Below are 20,525 nucleotides of genomic sequence, written 5' to 3'. Positions count from 1 at the left end.
AGGAGAAGTGTCATGGGGGTGGGTGCGATAAAAAGAATTGCGGTTTTTTTTCAAAATATAATTGGAAGTTTTATTAGTTCTGTAAATGTCTGACATGGGGGGAGAAAAGACTGCTTGACTGGCAATCAAGAACCATCCCCCAATCTGATATGATAAAGTGTCGATTCACTTCCTGACTGGCGTAGGAAGGTGGGGCACTATGGGGGTGGGCCTGTCAGGTAATAATTGGCCAGAGTGAGGGGACAGGGTGGTTGTGGAGGCTGTGTGATGAATCTGTCCAGAGTTGGCAACCCTGGCATCACTGTGTCACTGCCATTTTTTAAAATTAATTCACGGGACATGGGCTTCACTGGCAGGGCCAGCATTTATTGCCCATCCTTAGTTGCCCTTGAGAAGGTGGGGGTGAGCTGCCTTCTTGAACCGCTGCAGTCCATGTGGTGTAGATACACCCACAGTGCTGTTAGGGAGGGAGTTCCAGCATTTTGACCCAGTGGCAGTGAAGGAATGGTGATATATTTCCAAGTCAGGATGGTGAGTGACTCGGAGGGGAACTTCCAAGCGGTGGTGTTCCCATGTGTCTGCTGCCCTTGTCCTTCTAGATGGTAGTGGTCGTGGCCCCTCCCCCTCTGTTTCCCTGAAGGTAGCTGAGTGCCAGACCCACAGACACTGTCTCCTTTTTGCTTGCTTCCCTCTTCCTCTCTGAAAGACAGCCAGTTCACCTGGGCTAAAGTGCCAAAGGCCGCAGTAGCCATCTGTTGCTCCACTATCTTCATATGTGAGATTACCGAGTGAGTCATTGGTGAGCTATTCCCCCAATGGTGGGGATGGGTAATCCTGGCTCAGATGGGCCCAGTCCTCATCCAACTTCCTCCGTTGACTACTAACTTCTAATAGGAGTAACCGAGTAGGAGCTGGAACCCCTTTCCCCGGCTGGTGTTTCTTACTTACCTAATGGGAATGAAGGCTGCCTGTGTTATCCCTATTGCCCCCCACCCAACCCCCAACAGACCAACTAATTCAGCACAGACCCAAAATCAAATCTGGGGGTGCACAAAGCTGGCTGTTAAACACTGGATTGAAAAATAAGGAAACTGGTTAATTGATTTGAACAGACCACTGATTTTTTTTTTTAACCATTTGTTGTCAGGGTGTAGGCAATGCTGATGAGGTCACATTTACACCACCCATAGCTGCTGTGAGGGGCTTTCTAATTGTGCTTCAGAATAGATATTTTCAAGGCTTTCAAGGGAACAGAGATGTAGTAGTTATGTTACTGGACTAGCAACTTAGCAGTACATGAGTTCAAATCTAACCCTCCCCACCATCCCCCACATACCCCTCACCACCCCCCATCCCCAAAACATAATTAGAAAAACATAGAAATAAAACACTGGTACCGGTAAAAGTGACCATGTTGTAAAAACCCACTCAGTTCACCGATGACCATTAGGGAAGGAAACCGGTCATTCATATGCAACCCGGCCAACACCTGCATGTTTGATTCAACTGCCCCCTGAAGTGGACACTCAGCTATATTGAAGTGCTGGGCTGTGGTTTGAGAAGAAGGCCCATCATCACCTTTACAGGACAAACTAGGAATGGGCATTAAATGCTGGCCTTGCCAGTGATGCCCACGTCCTGAAGTATCAGACAGCTTAGTGAATCGGGTGGGTTTTATCACAATCTGAAGATTTAAATGGGTTCCCCCCAATGTCATCCCGCGTCATTTTGCGTGTCGGCAAGCGGGCCCCACCCCCTGCTCACCGATGGCAAAATTCAGCCCACTGTGTCCAGTTCTGGGCCTCACACTTTGAAATAAAGGCCGACATTCCATTTATCTTCCAGATTACCTGCTGAACTTGTATGTTAGCTTTTTGGGGTTCATGCACAAGGACTCCCAAATCCCTCTGTGCTGCAGCTTTCTGCAGTCTTTCTCCAGTTAAATAATATGCAGCTCCTCTATTCTTCCTCCCAAAGTGCATAACCTTACATTTTCCCACATTATATTCCATCTGACACTTTTTTGCTCACTCACTTAACCTGTCCATATCCCTCTGTAGATTCCTTTTGTCATCCTCGCCACTTGCCTTCCCACCTATTTTTGTATCATCCGCAAACTTGGCGATAGTATGTTCACTTCCCTCATCTAAATCATTAATATACATTGTAAACAATTGAAGCCCTAGCATTGAGCCCTGTAGCACTCCACTAGTTACAGGTTGCCATCTTGAAAATGCCCCCCCTTATCCCACCTCTGTCTTCTAACAGTTAGCCAATCCTCCATCCATGCTAATATGCTACCCCCAATACCATAGGCTCTTATGTTATTAAGTAGCCTTACATGCAGTATCTTATCGAACACCTTTTGGAAATCTAAATATGTTACATCTTCTGGTTTCCCTTATCTATCCTGCTTATTACCTCCTCAAAGAATTCTAATAAATTCGTTAAGCATGATTTCCCCTTCATGAAGCCATGCTGACTCTGCTTGATTAGATTATGTATTTCTAAATGCTCTGCTATTACATCCTTTATAATAGACTCTAACATTTTCCCAATGACAGATGTTAAGCTAACAGACCTGTTTTTTGTCTCCCTCCCTTTCTGAATAAGGGTGTTACATTGGCAATTTTCCAATCCTTTGGGACTATTCCAGAATCTAAAGATTCTTAGAAGATTACGACCAGTGCCTCCTCTGTAGCTATTTCCTTTAATATCCTAGGATGCAACCCATCATGTCCAGGTGACTTATTGGCCTTTAGCCCCATTAGTGTCCCTAGCACTTTTCCTCTAGTGATAGTTACTGCATTTATTTCCTCCCCCTCTTTTGCCCCTTGATTATTTATATTGGAATGCTATTAGTGTCTTCTACTGTGCAGACTGAAGCAAAGTATTTATTCAACTCCTCTGCTATTTCCTGGTTCCCCATTACTATTTTCCCAGTGTCATTCTGTAAGGGGTCGACGTCCACTTTCATCTCTCTCTTCCTTTTTATATATTTATAGAAGCTCTTACTGTCCATTTTTCATTACTTGCTAATTTTCCCTCAAAGTTTATTTTCTCCCTCTTTATTTTTTTTTGGTCATCCTTTGTTGGTTTTTAAAACTTTCCTAATCCTCGGGCTTACCATTAATATTTGCCACATTGAATGTCTTTTCCTTTAATTTGACACTACCCTTACTTCGGGTTAACCATGGCTGATTTATCCCCTTCCTTGAATCCTTCTTCCTCACTGGGATATATCTTTGTTGAGAGTCATGAACTATTTTCTTAAACTTCTGCCATTGTTCATCAACTGTTTTTTCTGTTAAAATCCTATCCCAGTCCACTTCAGCCAACTCTGCCCTCGTTCTTTTGTATTTATCCTCATTTAAGTTTAGCACAATTCTTTCCAACCCAAGTTTCTCAATCTCAACTGAATGCTAAATTCTACCATATTATGGTCACTGTTTCCTAGGGTATCCTTTACTCTGACATCATTTATTAAACCTGCCTCATTGCACATTACCAGATCCAAAATAGCCTGATCCCTGGTTGGATCTACAACATATTGCTCTAGGAATAGTCCCGAATAAACACTTGCTTGTGGCTACCTCTGCCAATTTGATTTTCCCAATCTATATGAAGATTAAAGCCACCCATGATTAATGTACTGCCTTTTTTACATGCCCTCATTATCTCCTGATTTATTCTCTGTCCCACAGTATAACTACTGTTTGGGGGCCTCTAGACTACTCCCACCATTGTCTCCTCCCCTTTGTTATTTCTTACCTCCACCCATATGGATTCTACATCTTCCAATCCAAGATCCTTTTTTGCCTTCGTACTTATTCCATCTCATACTAACAAAGTCACACCTCCATCTTTTCCTTCCTCCCTGTCCTTTTGAAAAGACACATACCCCTGAATATTTAGTTCCCAGCTTTGATCTCCTTGTAATCACATTTCTGTCATGGCTATAAGATCATACCCATTAACCCCTATTTGTGCCATTAATTAATTTATTTTGTTCCAAATACTACATGCATTTAAGTGAAGAGCCATTAATTTTGCCTTTTTACCATTTTTTACCCCTTTGACCCGATTTGCTGGGTTTTTTTATGTTTGTACACTCTATCCCTTCCTGTCACACTCTGGGTATCATTACCTAAGCAGCTGCCCTGCAATGCCGCCATATCCTTCTGCTTTGTAAGTTCACATATCCCCTTTCCAGAACCCCTCCTATTTAGTTTAAAGCCCTCTCTACAACCCTAGTTATTCAGTTCACCAGGACACTGGTCCCAACATGGTTCATGTGAAGCCCATCCCACCGGAACAGCTCCTTTCTACCCCAATACTGATGCCAGTGCCCCATGAACTGAAACCCAATCCTCCCACACCAATCTTTGAGCCACGCATTTAACTTCTTGACATTATTTACCATATGCCTATTTGCCCATAGCCAAGGTAGTAATCCCAAGATTATTACCTTGGAGGTTCTGCTTTTTAATTTAGCTCCTAACTATTCAAATTTCTGCAGCAAGACCTCCTTTCCAGTCCTAACAATGTCAGTGGTACCAACGTGGACGATGACAACGTGGGTGACAACTGGGGTCAGAAGACCCCATTAAGTACTTGTCCCTGAAATAAAATCCTTTTCAAATCACTCCAGTAATGGGTATGGTACGCTTTCATTTAATGAGTTTCCAAGTCATTCATTGCCATTTGATGTCAAGACTGTACCCTTGGCTGGGAGAGAAAGGAAATAAATAACTCTTTCAAAAGGTTTGCCACTTGGCTCCCACCCTAACTGTGTAGTGCAAACCAAGATAGTTTAACTCTATAACCAGGGAGCTGAAGAGACCTCATCAGCTCAGGCTAAACTATTTTATATGGATGGATTGGCTGACATGGTGGGGTGTAGTGTGTAAAATATGTGGAAAAGACCATCCAGGGAGGGCAGTGGAGATGCAGGTAAATTCAAGAGGGAACCAGACAAATGCCTGGCGCTGAAAGACATAGTGACTTTCCTCTTCAGCATCCGGCCTCAGAGCTTGGGAAAGAAGTGTCGATCGCAAATTAGGGAATGAACTGCAAGTGATTTTCCACCCATTAAAATGACATTAAACTGTTTTATGCCCAAATTTGCAATCAACTTCCATTCTCCCTATACAGGTTTTAACATATGGGTACCAAAGGGAGCTCTCTGGTGGTACATGATCCCTCAACCAACTTCATTATTACAATGAGCGCTGGTTTTACTGTTTCCAGGAGCTTTCTGCGTACAAATTGATTGCCATGTTTCTTACATTAGACCAGTGACTGCATTTCAAAATGAGTACTTCATTGACCGTAAAAGTTCTAAGACGCCCCAATGTTGTGAAAGGCGCTGTATAAATGTAAGTTCTTTCTTTACACCTAGCATTGCATCAGAGCCTTCAGTATTTCCTATTTGCATGGCTTAATGCGGCTGCCAGTTCTAGTTGGAAAGGACATCACGGAAGCAGGAATAGGGCAGTAAGTTCAGCTCCATGATATCAGAACATCACCACAGATCACGGAAAGAAAAAAGAGTTCAGTGAGGTAAGTAGTTCCATTGTTCTAAGGCCATAGGAACGTTAAGAGCAGGAGATGAATTTAAAAAAAGAGAAGATACAAGGGTAGGGGAAGGTGGGGTGAGGGTGTGGGGTTGTGCATTGGAGCTTAGGAGGGCAGCGCACAGTTGAAGAAAGGTCAATCAGACATGCACAGATGCAGAAAACCACACACACACACACACACACACACACCTACACCTGAATTTTGCGCTTGGCGGGCACATGCGATCGGCAAGCCCAGGAGTGGATGGGAAACTGTCTCCTGTCCGTGATCAGCCTCCGACCACGATTTCACACTGCTTGGCCAACCAATGGGCCAGCCAGTGTGAAACGCGCCCGGAGAAAGGCTCAGCACTGACAGTGGGGGCGGGAAGAGGGTGGGCGGCGACATCACCGCGGGTGCTGATGGGCGCTTCCACTGAGCTCCCTGCAGGCAGCCAGCCACCTCAGGGATCTGCAGGCCTCCAAGTAATAAAAGAGAGCACAAAAATGCTGAAAAGAATGTCCATGTGGCACAATCAAGCACCCGAAAGCATACCTCACAAAAAAAAGTCCACAGATATTTCTTTTATTTTAAATCCTATTGGAGATTTCATCCCACCCTTGGATGAGGTTTCATCGAAAACGTAAAGCCGCCTGTCCGATTGGCCCATCTACCAACCATAAGGTTCTACAGGCCATGAAAGATCGCTTACAATTGGGCTACTAATGAGCTTAATTGCCCACTTAATTGTCGGTTGGTACTCTTTCAACTTTTGCCAGGACACTTGCCCGAAATCATCACGCATAATTATACACCCATTCAGGTCAGGCACAAGCCTGCCCATGGGTCACAAAACTCTGGCCAGAGACATACTCACACATACACACAGTCACACTCACAGGGACACAGGCATACAGACACACTCACAGAGACACAGACACACTCACAGAGACACAGGCACACAGAGAAACACACAGGCACACTCACAGAGACACAGACACACAGACACACTCACAGAGACACAGACACACAGAGAAACACACAGTCACACTCACAGAGACACAGGCACATAGACACACTCACAGAGACACAGACACACTCACAGAGACACAGGCACACAGAGAAACACACAGACACACTCACAGAGACACAGACACACTCACAGAGACACAGGCACACAGAGAAACACACAGACACACTCACAGAGACACAGGCACACAGAGAAACACACAGACACACTCACAGAGACACAGGCACACAGAGAAACACACACACACACTCTCCAGCTTCTGTTCCTTTGAATAGCTGCTCAGCAATTTTGAATAAGTTAATTATATAAATTCTCCACATCACCAACTGCTTTCTGTCAGTGACACATGGTAAAAAAAAAATCCCCTGGTAAGATAGGAAAAGGAGATTTTCTCATAATTAGACTCTCATGGAATAAAAACATTTGGGGAATGCTGAAGGAGGAAAGGATTTGTCAGTAAGTTGTCAACTTTGGTTGGAGTTCCAGTTAAGTATCATTAGTTTGAATCCCATTTATATATAGAATTACTGACTGCTGGGATATTGAGACAGAGTTTACTCCAAGGAATCAGATAATGGATCACAGGAGTGAGAATACTGCAATTACTGGCTTGGAGGGCCTAAGGGTTTTCAAATATGCATCCCTTCCCGTCTTCTGAGTTATTTCTTCCAATATTTAAGGGAATGGGACTTTTTTCCAAAACCTTGATTGGAACAGGTCAATATTGTGAAGTGTGGGGGTGCAATATCAAGGAAAGCTGCCTTTACTTGGGTTGATACTGAAGCTGAAGAGAAACAAGACAGGAAGCATCAAGAGGTACAATACCATAAGAAAAAAAGAGAGGAATCGCATTCACAATCTCAGAACGTTCCAAAGCACTTTACAGCCTATGATCTGCTTTAGAACTATTGTAATGTTGGAAACATGGTGGACAATTTGTGCACAGTAAGGCTCCACAATCAGCGATGAGATAACCATTGAATTAGCTGCTTTTTAATGATGTTGGTTGAGGGATATGTATCAGAGCCGGACTTTGGCTACGGAGCTGACTGATACAGTCATGCCTGTACGAGCCCTATGCTGCGTGATGGCCTAAGGTATCCAAGCAACAGGTGCAGCACCTCTGTATCTAGCTGTCTGCTGGGCCATACCCTGTGAAGAGTGCCTCCCTCCACCGCCCACCCACACCCCACAACAAGAAAAAGGTTCGTCCTCTCAAATTGACACAAAACATCACGTGGTACAATTCCAAGAAGAACAAGTTCTTCTCAATGTTTATCCTTCGGTCTACATCACTAAATAGATGATCTGGTCGGTTATCTCACCGCTGTTTGTGGGACCGCACTATGTGCTAATTGGTTTGGCAAATCAAGTTGATTTGTTTGAGGAAATCACCAATGTGGTGGACTGGTGAGGATAATATGGATACTGTTTACATGGACTGGCAGGATACATTGGATGATGTTCCAGAGAAGAGATTGTTGGCAAAAATGAGAGTTTTTTGTTTAAATACACTGTGACATAATTTGTAACTTGGAGAAAAAGGTCCGTGTACAGTGATGTCCCTCACAAAGCTTGTTATCTGATAGGTGACGCTACTCTCATTTGCAACATCGAATCTCTCTCACTATTTTAGCCCTTCTTGCCTTCTTTTTAACTCAGCTTGTCCTGCCCAATAATCCGCTAATGAAGATGGTATCGTGGAGTTTCACCCTTCTTACAGGCACCTCATGTTGCATTACTTCCTGCAGCAGTTACTACACAAATAGGTCAAATGGTTGGCAGCAACTTGCCAGGTGCCTGAACCTTGAGTTTCCTTTTCCTTCCATTTCTCCCACCCTTCCTTGCTAGACCTCTTCCCTTTCAGTCTGGGTGAACATTTAGAATGGACGGAAATGCCTTGTGAGTCTTTTTTAAGTAGGAATAGACTGGATGTTAGGTGTCCCTGCTTTACCCAGAGAGGAGTGAGTCTCTGGAATACATTGTGGGCTGCTGTGATGGTGCTGGCTCTCTGTATGCCCGCAAGAAGGGGCTGGACCAGTTCATGCTGTATCATATAGAAGATCACATGACCTTCTGGACTGGTTGCAATGGTCTAAAGGGATTGAAAAGGAATTTTTTTTCTTTTATCGACCCTGGGTTTTTCCTGTTACTTTTGTTTTTCCAAGAGATCACATGGCTGTATGTATGTGTGTGTGTGTGTATGTGTGCACGTGTGTGTGTGTATGTATGTATGTGTGCCTGTGTGTGCACATGTATGTGTGTATGTATGTGCATGTGCATGTGTGTGTGTATGTATGTGTGTATGTATATGTGAGTATGTATGTATGTGTGCGTGCGTGTGTGTGTGTGTATGTATGTATGTGTGCCTTGTGTGTGCACATGTATGTATGTATGTGCATGTGTGTGTGTACGTACGTGTGTATGTATATGTGAGTATGTATGTATGTGTGCGTGCGTGCATGTGTGTGTGTATGTGTGCGCATGTGTATGTATGTATGTGTGCCTGTGTGTGCACATGTATGTGTGTATGCATGTGCATGTGCATGTGTGTGTATGTATGTGTGTATGTATATGTGAGTATGTATGTATGTATGCGTGTGTGTGTGTGTGTGTGTGTGTGTGTGTGTGTATGTATGTGTGCCTGTGTGTATGTATGTATGTGTGCCTGTGTGTGCATATGTATGTATGTATGTGCATGTGCATGTGTGTGTGTACGTATGTGTGTATGTATATGTGAGTATGTATGTGTGCGTGCGTGCATGTGTGTGTGTACGTGTGCGCATGTGTGTGTGTGTGTGTATGTATGTGTGCCTGTGTGTGCACATGTATGTGTGTATGCATGTGCATGTGCATGTGTGTGTATGTATGTGTGTATGTATATGTGAGTATGTATGTGTGCGTGTGTGTGTGTGTGTGTGTGTGTGTGTATGTATGTATGTGTGCCTGTGTGTGCACATGAATGTATGTGTGTATGTATATGCATGTGCATGTGTGTGTGTACGTATGTGTGTATGTATATGTGCGTATGTATGTATGTGTGCGTGCGTGCATGTGTGTGTGTATGTGTATGTGTGTGTGTTTATGTATGTGTATTCATGTACGTCTGTGCATGTGCCTTCGTGCACATGGACATGTGTGGGCATGGATGTGGGCATGTGTTTCAGGGTCCGTGTTGCTGGGGAAATGTTAGGCAGTGTCTAGTCATCCAGGTATTATGAGTGTGGAGCAGGCTTCAAACAGCTACCTGTTATTTCCACATTTATATGCAAAGGTTTTTATGCCCCTCTATTCCCTTTAATAGGCTGAATTTTCCTCTCTCACCCTTATATGTCCCTGCATATGCCCTGCCATCAGAGGTTTTGTTAGACTGTATCTGTTACTCTGGATGCACACTTGCTGTCTATGAAATAAAACAGATGAATGATTCACATGGTAATGAGTCAAACACAAAGATTTGCATGTGAATTGCAACATTTCATGCCCTTGACGTGCACAAAACATCCTCTTAGCATCACTGAGGTTTGCATTAGTGTCAGATGCAGACCACAGAATAGGGTGCGACGCTTCACCCCTGCTTGAGATTGGGCCATTAGATCATGTGGCAAAGAATAGAAGGTTTCCTTACACCACCACCGCCCACCACCCCAGTGAAAGCTGTCTGCACCTTTTGACGGAGTGGAGCAATACCAATGCGGCCTTATCCTTACCATGGTTTCCATGCGAGCCCTTCGCTCCTCTTCCTCTTTCTTCCTCCTCATGTTCTCGAGGTCCTGTTTTGCTTCAGCGAATGACTGCAGGAATGTGTCAAATATGCCAAAGAACTCATCTGGCTGCATCTTTGTTTCGTCTTCGCTGAAGTGCTTCAACATCTTGGAGTACTATCAGAGAAAAGGGGCAGAACACAGAGCTTTGAGTGGAAGTTCCCAATTAGTTTAAACACTTGGAAGCCAAGTATCCAGCAGCCCCAACAACCTGCAGTTATATTTAATCTTTTAACATAGATAAAACATCCCAAGGGGCTTTACGGGGGCGAAATCAGACAAAACGAGTGGATGCAGAATCAAATAAGGAGCAAAATTAGAATCAAATTAGGAGGTGTGATTAAAAACTGATTCCAAGGCCTGAATTTTGAGGAGGGTGTTAAAGAAACAGGGGGAGGGGGTGAGGCGGAGAGTTTTGTCAATTTAGTTTTATTGTCTGGTGTTAAGACAGTAGAAGACTCAGGTATCAAGGTAGGACGTCAGGGATGACCAAACACACACACACACACACACATACACAATGCAGTAAGATGCTGCCCTGATGGCAAAATGTATTGGTTAGAGGTTAAATGGTAACAGTTCAACTCCTTAACTATCAATGGCCAAGAAAACACACACAAACCTCCACAGAGACGCAACCTGTTTTGGCCTCATGGAGGAAATTTTAACCCTGCCTCCACCCAAAACAGGTGGGTATGCATCAGGTGGGAGAGAGGGGAGTTAAAGGGTCTGAATCCCGATCCCAAACTGCCTTATCTAGTTCTAACAGAAGTAGGCTAAAGCAATGGGTGACCAACCTGGTCCAAGGACTCGGGCTGGAAATTTAAATATTGTAATAAGGCTGTGCATCACATTCATATTTGCCATTTGAAATTTAACTCTGGCCGGCTGGGTTTACTGTGCAACAGGAAATCCATTTGCTAAACCCAGGTGAGGGACTGCTGGATCAGGAGGTAGGTGCCTTTCCATCTACCTGCTTGCCTGGACAAGCCCCTGCTATCTTCTCCCATCTTCTAAGACTTCTACTCCCCCCCCTCGGCAACCTTCCCTAGGACGCCTCCGACCTCTCCCTCTTGTCAGATGTCTGATCTTCCTGGCGAGGCCTCCAATCACCCACCCTCACAAGCCTCTGATCTCACCTCCCACACCCCCACCCGATCTCTTGCCTTCCCCCAAAGCCTCTCACTTACACCCTGAGCTGATCCTGCAGTCTCCTCCAGGTTGTTCCACACCCAGCTGGAGCCAAGCCTGCCAGTCAGGCTGACCCCCAGGGCAGGTAACCTAATTTTTAGGCTCCCTGTGCTCTCCCAGTCCCCATCGCTGCTCCTGAGAGTCAGGTAAATTAAAATTACACCAATTTCAACCCCGGCTCAATCGTCAGAGCCACTGGTAGTTCAAAACTAGAGCTCCCTACTCTATGCCCATTTCCTTCTGGGTCCTTTAATATTTCTGCTCTTTGTGTCTGACTGCTGTTAAACCTTGTGGTCATCTCAACTTCAATAAACACTTGAGTTAATGCAATCCACATTCTAATAACTCTTTTTAATATAAAAAGAAGTTTAAAGTTTAACTTCTCTCTTTCTTTTTCTAGCACTAATCCCAGATTTATGTCCTTTGTTGCAGATTAATGACCCAGTGGAAATGATCCTTCATTTAATATCCTCTCTCAAAAATTTTATTGTTTCGAACGTTCAAAGTCCTTTACTTTAAAAACATTGCAACAATGATATTTTCTTCAGCGTCAAATCTTGTGCCAGACATTGAAGATTTATCAAGCAGTTTTCGTGTACTGTTCTATTTCCACTGCACCATTTGCTGAGCAAATTCATGCCAATTTCTTTCCAAATGTTTCTTCCGCCCACGCCCACCTCCCTTCTCTCCATCCCTCCTACCTGAGTGACCATTCACCCTGCTCAGTGAGTAGCAATCTTGCCTCTGAATCAACAGGTTATGGGTTGAAATCCCATTCCAGAGACTTGAACACAAAATCTGGACTGGCACCCTAGTCTATCCAGTCAGTGCTGTCTTTTCAATGAGACATTAAACTGATTGCTTTCTCCTTTTTCCCCAGCTGACTCCTAGCCACTACACAGGGCCATCTGGCACTTGTTTTTTCTGTTTTGCTTTCACAGAACACTGAACTTGTTCTGCTATTAAAACATTCTGCTTTCTTACCTTTATGCCACTATCAGCACCTTCTTTAGTCTTTAACACTAGCATTAACACTCCCTTTGTCCTATGTCCTTGACATCAATCTCAAATTTCTCCTTAGTTCTCACCTATCCCCAACCCTCTATTTTGTTCCACCTGCTCCACCCCCCACCTCTCGAACAGCATAAAATCCATCACATTTCTACTTTTCTTTAACTCTGAAGAAGGGTCATATAGGCTCAAAATGTAAACTCTGTTCCTCCCTCCACAGATGCTGCCAAACCTGCTGAGTTTTTCCAGAATTTTCTGTTTTTATTTCAGCTATTGCCAGGGCCCTGGCCAAACTTAGTCACTCAACAAACATCGTGAGAAAGATTATCTAGTGTGCAGGTTGCCTGCCAGGTTTCTTACAGTGACTACATTTCAAAAGCACTTCATTGGCTGCAAAGTACTTTCAGATGTCATGAAAGATGCCGTATGAACGTAAATGCTTCCTTTGCGTGTGAGTCAAGCCCAGTGCCTATCCACACACGCAAGGTGGTGACTGGCAACTGTGACACTGAACCTCACCAGAATTTGTACAGCACAAGAGAAAATGATGTGACCACTGAGAGAAAGAATTTTACAAACAGATGCATCATCGCCACACTTTGTGCAATAACCTTTTGGTGATTTTTTTTCAATATTTTTAAGCTTCTCTGGGGAGGAGAAGGTGACATAGAGAGAGTACTGTAGCATTATTTAGAGGAGGAAGGAGGGCACTTTCTCTGATGCCTCTGTCAACATTTTTCTCTCACCAGCACCAGTAGAAATAGATTAACTGGTCGTAAAATGGTTGTGGGATTTTACCATGAACAAATCAGCTGTAATGTTTGTGTGGATGCCTACTCTTCAATGTCTAATTCATTGGATATGAAAATCTTTGATGTGTCATGCAATCCAGATAAGGTGCTTTATAAATTCAAGTTCTTTCTGAGATTATGGACAAACTCCAAACATTGAATCAGCTCCATACCTGCATTATACAACTCCTGTTCCCTGCACTCCACAGAAAAAATCTCCTCGTTCTAGATACCAATAGCAAAGGGACCTAAGCGTCCTTCGGAAAATGTCATTATCTTTTTATTTTACCGACGCCACATTAAGATAATTGAGAGCTTCCATCAGCGGTGCTTGTGTCGAATCCTGGGGATGAAATTGGAGGACTGCTGGACTAAAGCGAATATCCATGAAGCTGTGTCTACCAGCACTGAAGGCCCGCGCCTGCGGAACCAACTCCGATGGATGGGCCATTGCATCCGGATTCCCAAAAACTGGCTCCCTCAGCGGGTTCTCTTCTCACAGCTCTCCGTTGGCCAACGCTCAAAGGGCGGCCAAAGGAAATGGTGTAAGGATACGCTCAAGGTTGCCCTAAACCACAGAGACATTAACACCACTGACTGAGAGGAGAATGCTGCCAATCATTCAGCATGATCAATCAACTTGGTCAATCAAGGCACAGGCTCAATCGAGGCAGAACAGCAACAGCGGAGGAGGAAGGAAGCCAAGCCAGTGCTGTGCTTTCCGCTCTGCTGCGCAACAACGTGCTCCTGCTGTGGAAGAACCTGTGGATCCAGAACTGGGTTCCTCAGTCATCTGAAGTCTCACCAAACCTGTCGGACATCATCCTCAATTCGACGTGCTGACAATTTTACAGCCTCCTCATAATCCCGTTCAATCATCTCTACCTGTATTTACCCTTCAATTCAATTCAATCATCTCTATCTGTCATGAGGATGGTGGGAGCAGATTCAATAGTAACTCTCAAAAGGAAACTGGATACATGCTTGGAGGTGAAACATTTACGGGGCTATGGGGAAGGGATTAATTCGATAGGATAATTTGGTACAATGGGCCGAATGCCTCCTTTTGCACAGCATCATTCTATGAGTCTGCCTTTCCCTACTCCTGTAACCCTTAACACATTCATTTCTCTCTACCCTTATAAACCTCGACTCTAAGTAAAGGGAGAAGTGATGGTGGTATTGTCACTGGATAAGTATTCTAGAGACTCAGGGTAATGCTCTGGGGACCTGGGCTCGAATCCCACCATGGCAGATGGTGAAATTTGAATTCAAAAGTCTGATGATGACTGCAAAACCATTGCTGATTGTCAAAAAGACCCATCAGGTTCACTAATGTTCCTTAGGAAAGGAAATCTGCTGTCCTTACCTGGTCTGGCCTACATGTGACTCCAGGCCCTTAAAATGCCCTCTGAACAAGGGCAATTAGGGATTGGTAACAAATGCTGGCCTAGGCAGCAATGTGCACATCCCATGAACAAAGTTTAAAAAAAAAATCAATGTTCATCATGCTCTATTCCCTACAGTTGTTAAACACAGTGGCTTGGTGTTTCCAACTGATTGTGTAGGTTGTCTTGACACAATTTGGCAATCAATAATGCAAACAGCGCAAAATATTGCAGAATTTTTAAGTAAAATTTGCATTCAGTGCAACTCAGGTTTGTGCACGTTTTAAAACTGTCGAGCTGGAAGCAGGCTCCACCCAGAGAGCTGGCCACACCCCCAGGGTGGAATGAATTACCATTGGGAGCTTGCAGGTTGTAAGGGATGCTTTAAATATTTCTGAGTTCTTTTGGACATTCAATGGTGTATGTTTAATGCTTTTGATGTGATATCTATTTCGTTTTAATTTACTGAAAAATTGACAAATACACTCCAATTTAATCAGAAAAGAGCTCTATATATGGCAAAGTTGCCATGGTGAAGCTAAAAAGCATTGAAAAGGTTTTTCCATGAAGATCCTCAACAAATGGGAGGTGCTGAAGTGAGCAGAGGCATATTCACAAGCAGTGGTTATGGAAGTTAATCCATTGGTCTTATTGCCCAGTTTTAAAACATAGTTGGTCAAACTTAAATGAGATGAATAAAAAGCCTCCAGTGAATGGTGAGGCAGGTACTGGTGCACTTCTCAGTTCAATCTCTCTTCAGTTATGTGATGAAGAAACAAAAAGCTAAGATGCATTTTTGGGCCAATTTGTTACTGCGATGATATTGTGGGTTTTACTACAGGTTCAATCAAATCTGGTTCAATTGAGGAAGAATGTGCAGGGTTGGGGAAGAAGGTGGGAGAATGGCACTAAGTGAATTGTTCATTCGGAGAGCTGGTGCAGACATAATGGACAGAATGGCCTCCTGTGCTGTATTCTGTGATTCCGTGATTTTTTTAAAAAATTGTATTTCAAGAACAACAACAACAATTTGGATTCACATAGCATCAGTAATTTACAACAGGTTTGCTCCTGGGATGTGAGCATCACTGGCTAGGCCAGCATTTATTCCCCATCCCTAATTACCCTTGAGAAGGTGACGGGGTCGAGACACAATCAGGGACGCCAGTGCAAAAAGCATCCAAAATTGCAATTTAAAAGGTAATTTTTTAAAAAAAAAACTGCTTTAAAAATCTGAGCTGCTCATTGAGCTGCTGCAGCCTCTATGTGTACCTACATCCACAGTGCTGTTGGGAAGGGAGACCCAGCAGCAGTGAAGGAACGTTGATATAGTTCCAAGACAGGATGGTGTGTGGCTTGGAGGGGATCTCACAGGTCATAGTGTTCCTATGTGTCTGCTGCCCTTATCCTTCTGGTGGCAGAGACTGCTGGTTTAGAAGGTATTGTTAAAGGAGCCTTGGCAGTTGCTGTATTGCATCTTGTACAGCATATCGTACACACTCCTATCATTGTGCGTCGATGATGGAGGGAATGAATGGGGTACCAATCACCTGGGGTACTTTGTCCTGGATGTTGTTGAGCGTTTTTGGAACTGCACTCATCCAGGTAAGTGGAGACTATTTCATCACACTCCTGGCTTGTGCCTTGTAGATAGTTGACAGGCTTTGGCGAGTGAGCAGGTGAGTTACTCTCTGCAGAATTCTCAGCCTCTGACCAGCTCTTGCAGCCATATTATTTATATGGCTTGTCCTGTTCAGTTTCTGGTCAAGGGAGTTGACGGTTCAGGGGTTCAGCGATGGTAATACCATTGAATGTCATGGGGAGATGGTTGGATTCTCTCTTGTTGGAGATAGCCACTGCCTGGCACTTGTGTGGCACAATTGTTACATGCCACTTATCAGCCCAAGCCTGAACATTGCCCAGGACTTATTGCATATGGACAGTATCTGAGGAGCCATGAATGGTACTGAACATTGTGCAATCATCAGCAGCCTTATGGTGGATGGAAGGTCACTACTGAAGCAGCAGAAGATGGTTGGGCTTAGGACACTACCCTGAGGAATTCCTGCAGTGATGTCCTAGGGCAGGGATAGTTGACCTCCAACAATTACAACCAACTTCCTTTAAGCCATGTATGACCTCAGCCACTGGAGATATTTCCCCCCGATTCTCATTGGCTTCAATTTTGTTAGGGCTCCTTGATGCCATATTCAGTCAACAGTTGTCTGATACCTCGGTTCCCGATAAACCTACTTTCATCTGTTTTAATCAAACGTCACTAATTTGGCACTTTTAAATACATAAAGGAAAAATTTTTAAAGCAGTTTTTAAAAAAAGAATTATATTTTAAATTGCTGCCTGTTTTCGCTTGTTCACAGCAGGTTTTGTGTATAGCGGAATATGAACAGAAACCCAGGCTGGGGGGAGAGTGGGGTGGTGGGGGAAAGTTCTTTCCAGAATGGAGTGCAATTTTGGATGCTTTTTGCACTGGCATCACTGATTGCATCTCAACCCCAGTGACTGTGCTCCCGATTTTCCTTTCTATTAAAGGGAATGGAGGAAAATCCCTCAGTTTCAGATTAGGTGTCCTTTTCCAGACAATTTCTAACACAGCAGCAAAACAGACCGAGTGGCTATTAACAGGACACTGTCATGTGGAATTTCAGTCGTAGTACATCAAGAATTCCTTTCAGCTGCTTTAAAGTCAATCCTGTGTTTTTTTTCCTTAGTAAATGGGAAAAACACCCTCCACAGCCAACTGGCCTCACTTCACAGAGGCCTTTTGATGGTTATGAAATTATGTCCTGATGTAACAGTTGTCACCAATACAACCCCCTCCCCACCCTCGCCACTCCTCCTTCCATCTCAGCAGAGCAAGTGACAGCTTATCAAAGGCCAAAAGTGGAAGGAGAAAAGCTTCAGTGCCGTGGCTGGTCGGAACAGTGTGTCTGAACCATATCTTTCTTTAGTTTTTCATGCTGAGCTCATTGTACAGGAGATTCAATACCTGATCTCGTCCATATTCCCACTAAGTTGCTGACCCCACCAACAGTAAAGAAATCAAGGGTTATGGGGAAAAGGCAGGAAAGTGGAGTTGAGGATTATCAGATCAGCCATGATCTCATTGAATGGCAGAGTAGACTCAATGGGCCAAATGGCCTAGTTCTCCTCCAACATCTTATGATCCCCTTCCTGACTTCCATGCTAGCTGAAACTGTAGATGGTTCCCTCTCCTCAAGTACCATCTCCTTCCCTTTCAACTGCCACCCTCATCAAAAATGCAACTCTTGACCTTTCTCTCCTTAAGACTCAGATGGGGCCTGACAGGATAGACACTGAGAAGTTGTTTCCCCTGGCTGGGGAATCTAGAACTCGGGGGCAAAACCTTAGATAAGGGGGTTGATCATTTAAGACTGAGATGAGGAGAAATTTCTTCACTCAAAAGGTTGTGAATCTCTACAATTCTCTACCCCATAGGATAGTGGATGCTCCATTGTTGAGTATATTTAAGGCTGAAATAAACAGATTTTTGATCCCTCAGGGAATCATGGGATATGTGGAGGAGGTGGGCAAGCTGAGTTGAAGCAAATGATCAGCCAAAAATCGGATTGAATGGTGGAGCTGGCTCAAGGGGCTTGAGGGGACATGGTGGTGTAGTGGTAATGTTGCCGGGATAACAATCCAGGCTAATGCCACGGGGACATGTGCCAGATTTTTACATCCTGCAGGTGGACACGCGCCCGACCTGAACCGGCATAAAATTGCACGAGATTATGTCGGGCGAGCGTCATCGTGCATTCATGCCATATTTCGCTTGACGGGTGTGCATAGCTGTCAGAAGAGCGCCCGCTAACAATTAAGCTGGCAATCAAGCTCACTAATGGCCTAATTGGTGGACAGGCCAATTGCTCAGGCGGCCTTTAGAACCATAGAACCATAGAATACTACAGCACAGAAAAGCAGGCCATTCGGCCCTTCTAGTCTGTGCCAAAATATTATTCCGCTAGTCCCATTGACCTGCACCCAGTCCATAACCCTCCAGACCTCTCCCATCCATGTATCTATCTAATTTATTCTTAAAACTTAAGAATGAGCCCGCATTTACCACGTCAGATGGTAGCTCGTTCCACACTCTCACCACTCTCTGAGTGAAGAAGTTCCCCCTAATGTTCCCCCTAAACTTTTCCCCTTTCACCCTGAAGCCATGTCCTCTCGTGTTTATTTCTCCTAATCTAAGTGGAAAGAGCCTACTCGCATTTACTCTGTCTATACCCCTCATAATTTTGTAAACTTCTATCATATCTCCCCTCATTCTTCTACGCTCCAAGAAATAAAGTCCTAACCTGTTCAATCTTTCCCTGTAACTCAACTCCTTAAGACCCGGCAACATCCTAGTAAATCTTCCCTGCACTCTTTTAATCTTACTGATATCCTTCCTGTAGTTCGGTGACCAGGACTGCACACAATACTCCAAAGCTGGCCTCACCAATGTCTTATACAACCTCACCATAACATCCCAACTCCTATACTCAATACTTTGATTTATGAAGGCCAGTATGCCAAAAGCTTTCTTTACAACCTTGTCTACCTGTGATGCCACTTTCAGGGAACTATGTATCTGAACTCCCAGATCCCTTTGTTCCTCCACACTCCTCAGTGCCCTACCATTTACTGTGTATGTCCTACCTTGGTTTGACCTTCCAAAATGTAACATCTCAAACTTTTCCGCATTAAATTCCATCTGCCATTTGCTGGCCCATTTTTCCAGTTGGTCCAGATCCCTCTGCAAGCTTTGAAAGCCTTCCTCGCTGTCCACTACGCCTCCAATCTTAGTGTCATCAGCAAACTTGCTGATCCAATTCACCACATTATCATCCAAATCACATTTACATTTTTGATGAAAGCTCATCCAAGGGCGGGATGAAATCTCCTTTAGGAAATAAAACAAAAAGAAATATCTGGGGCCGGCGTTTTTATGAGATATGCTTTTGGGTGCTCAATTGCACTGCATGGACATTTTTTGCAGAATTTTTGTGCCTTATCTTATTATTTGGAGGTCTGCAGCTTCCTGAGGCCTCTGTCTGCCTTCAGGGAGCTCAGTGGAAGCGCTCGCCCGTGCCTGCAGTGACATCAATGCCCACCCTCTTCCCGCTCCCACCAACAGTGCTGAACCTTTCTCAGAGCGCATTTCACGCTGGCCAACCGTTAATTGGCCAACCAGCCGGAAATCGTGGTCAGAGACCGATCGCGGCCAGGGGACAGTTTCCCGTCCACTCTCCAGCCCGCTGATCGCGCGCACCTGACCAACGCAAAATTCAGGCCATGGGTTCAAACCCCACTACAACAGCTGGTAGAATTTGAATTCTGTTAATAGATCTGGAATATAAAACTAGTCTTGGTAATGGTGAGCATGGAACTATCATCAATTGTTATAAAATCCCATGTGGTTCACTAATGTCATTTAGGGAAGGAAGTCTGCCATCTTTACCTGGTCTGGCCTACATGTGACTCCACATCCACAGCAATGTGCTTGACCCTTAACCGCCTTCTGAAATGGCCTGGCAAGCAACTCAGTGCAAGTGCAATTACTGATGGGCAACAAATGCTGGGCATGCCAGTAATGCCTACATCCCATGAAAGAACAAAGAATATGGTCTACTCTTGCTCCTATTTCTTATGTTGCACATGATGGCTCAATCACCAAGCTTTTTTCTTCCACTAAAGTCTTTGAACAAGGTATTGCCTCTCCAATCCATGCAAATTTGCACAAATCTCTGTTAGCATCTCTGCT

The 20,525-nt window shown here is 44.2% G+C and overlaps 1 protein-coding gene across 1 annotated transcript in view; it reads right to left on the bottom strand.

Moving 5' to 3' along the window:
- daam2 (dishevelled associated activator of morphogenesis 2) overlaps positions 1 to 20,525 on the bottom strand; it is a 357,408-nt gene that overhangs the window by 9,220 nt on the left and 327,663 nt on the right. Inside the window, exon 24 of the mRNA XM_041187923.1 lies at positions 10,300 to 10,470. Within this exon, the coding sequence (XP_041043857.1) occupies positions 10,300 to 10,470 (171 nt within the window). The remainder of the gene's footprint in view (positions 1 to 10,299; positions 10,471 to 20,525) is intronic.

This window comes from Carcharodon carcharias, chromosome 5, assembly GCF_017639515.1.
Source record: "Carcharodon carcharias isolate sCarCar2 chromosome 5, sCarCar2.pri, whole genome shotgun sequence".
Classification (NCBI taxonomy): Eukaryota; Metazoa; Chordata; class Chondrichthyes; order Lamniformes; family Lamnidae; genus Carcharodon; species Carcharodon carcharias.
Note: the sequence above shows the minus strand (reverse complement) of the source record. Positions and strands in the feature narration are given on the sequence as shown.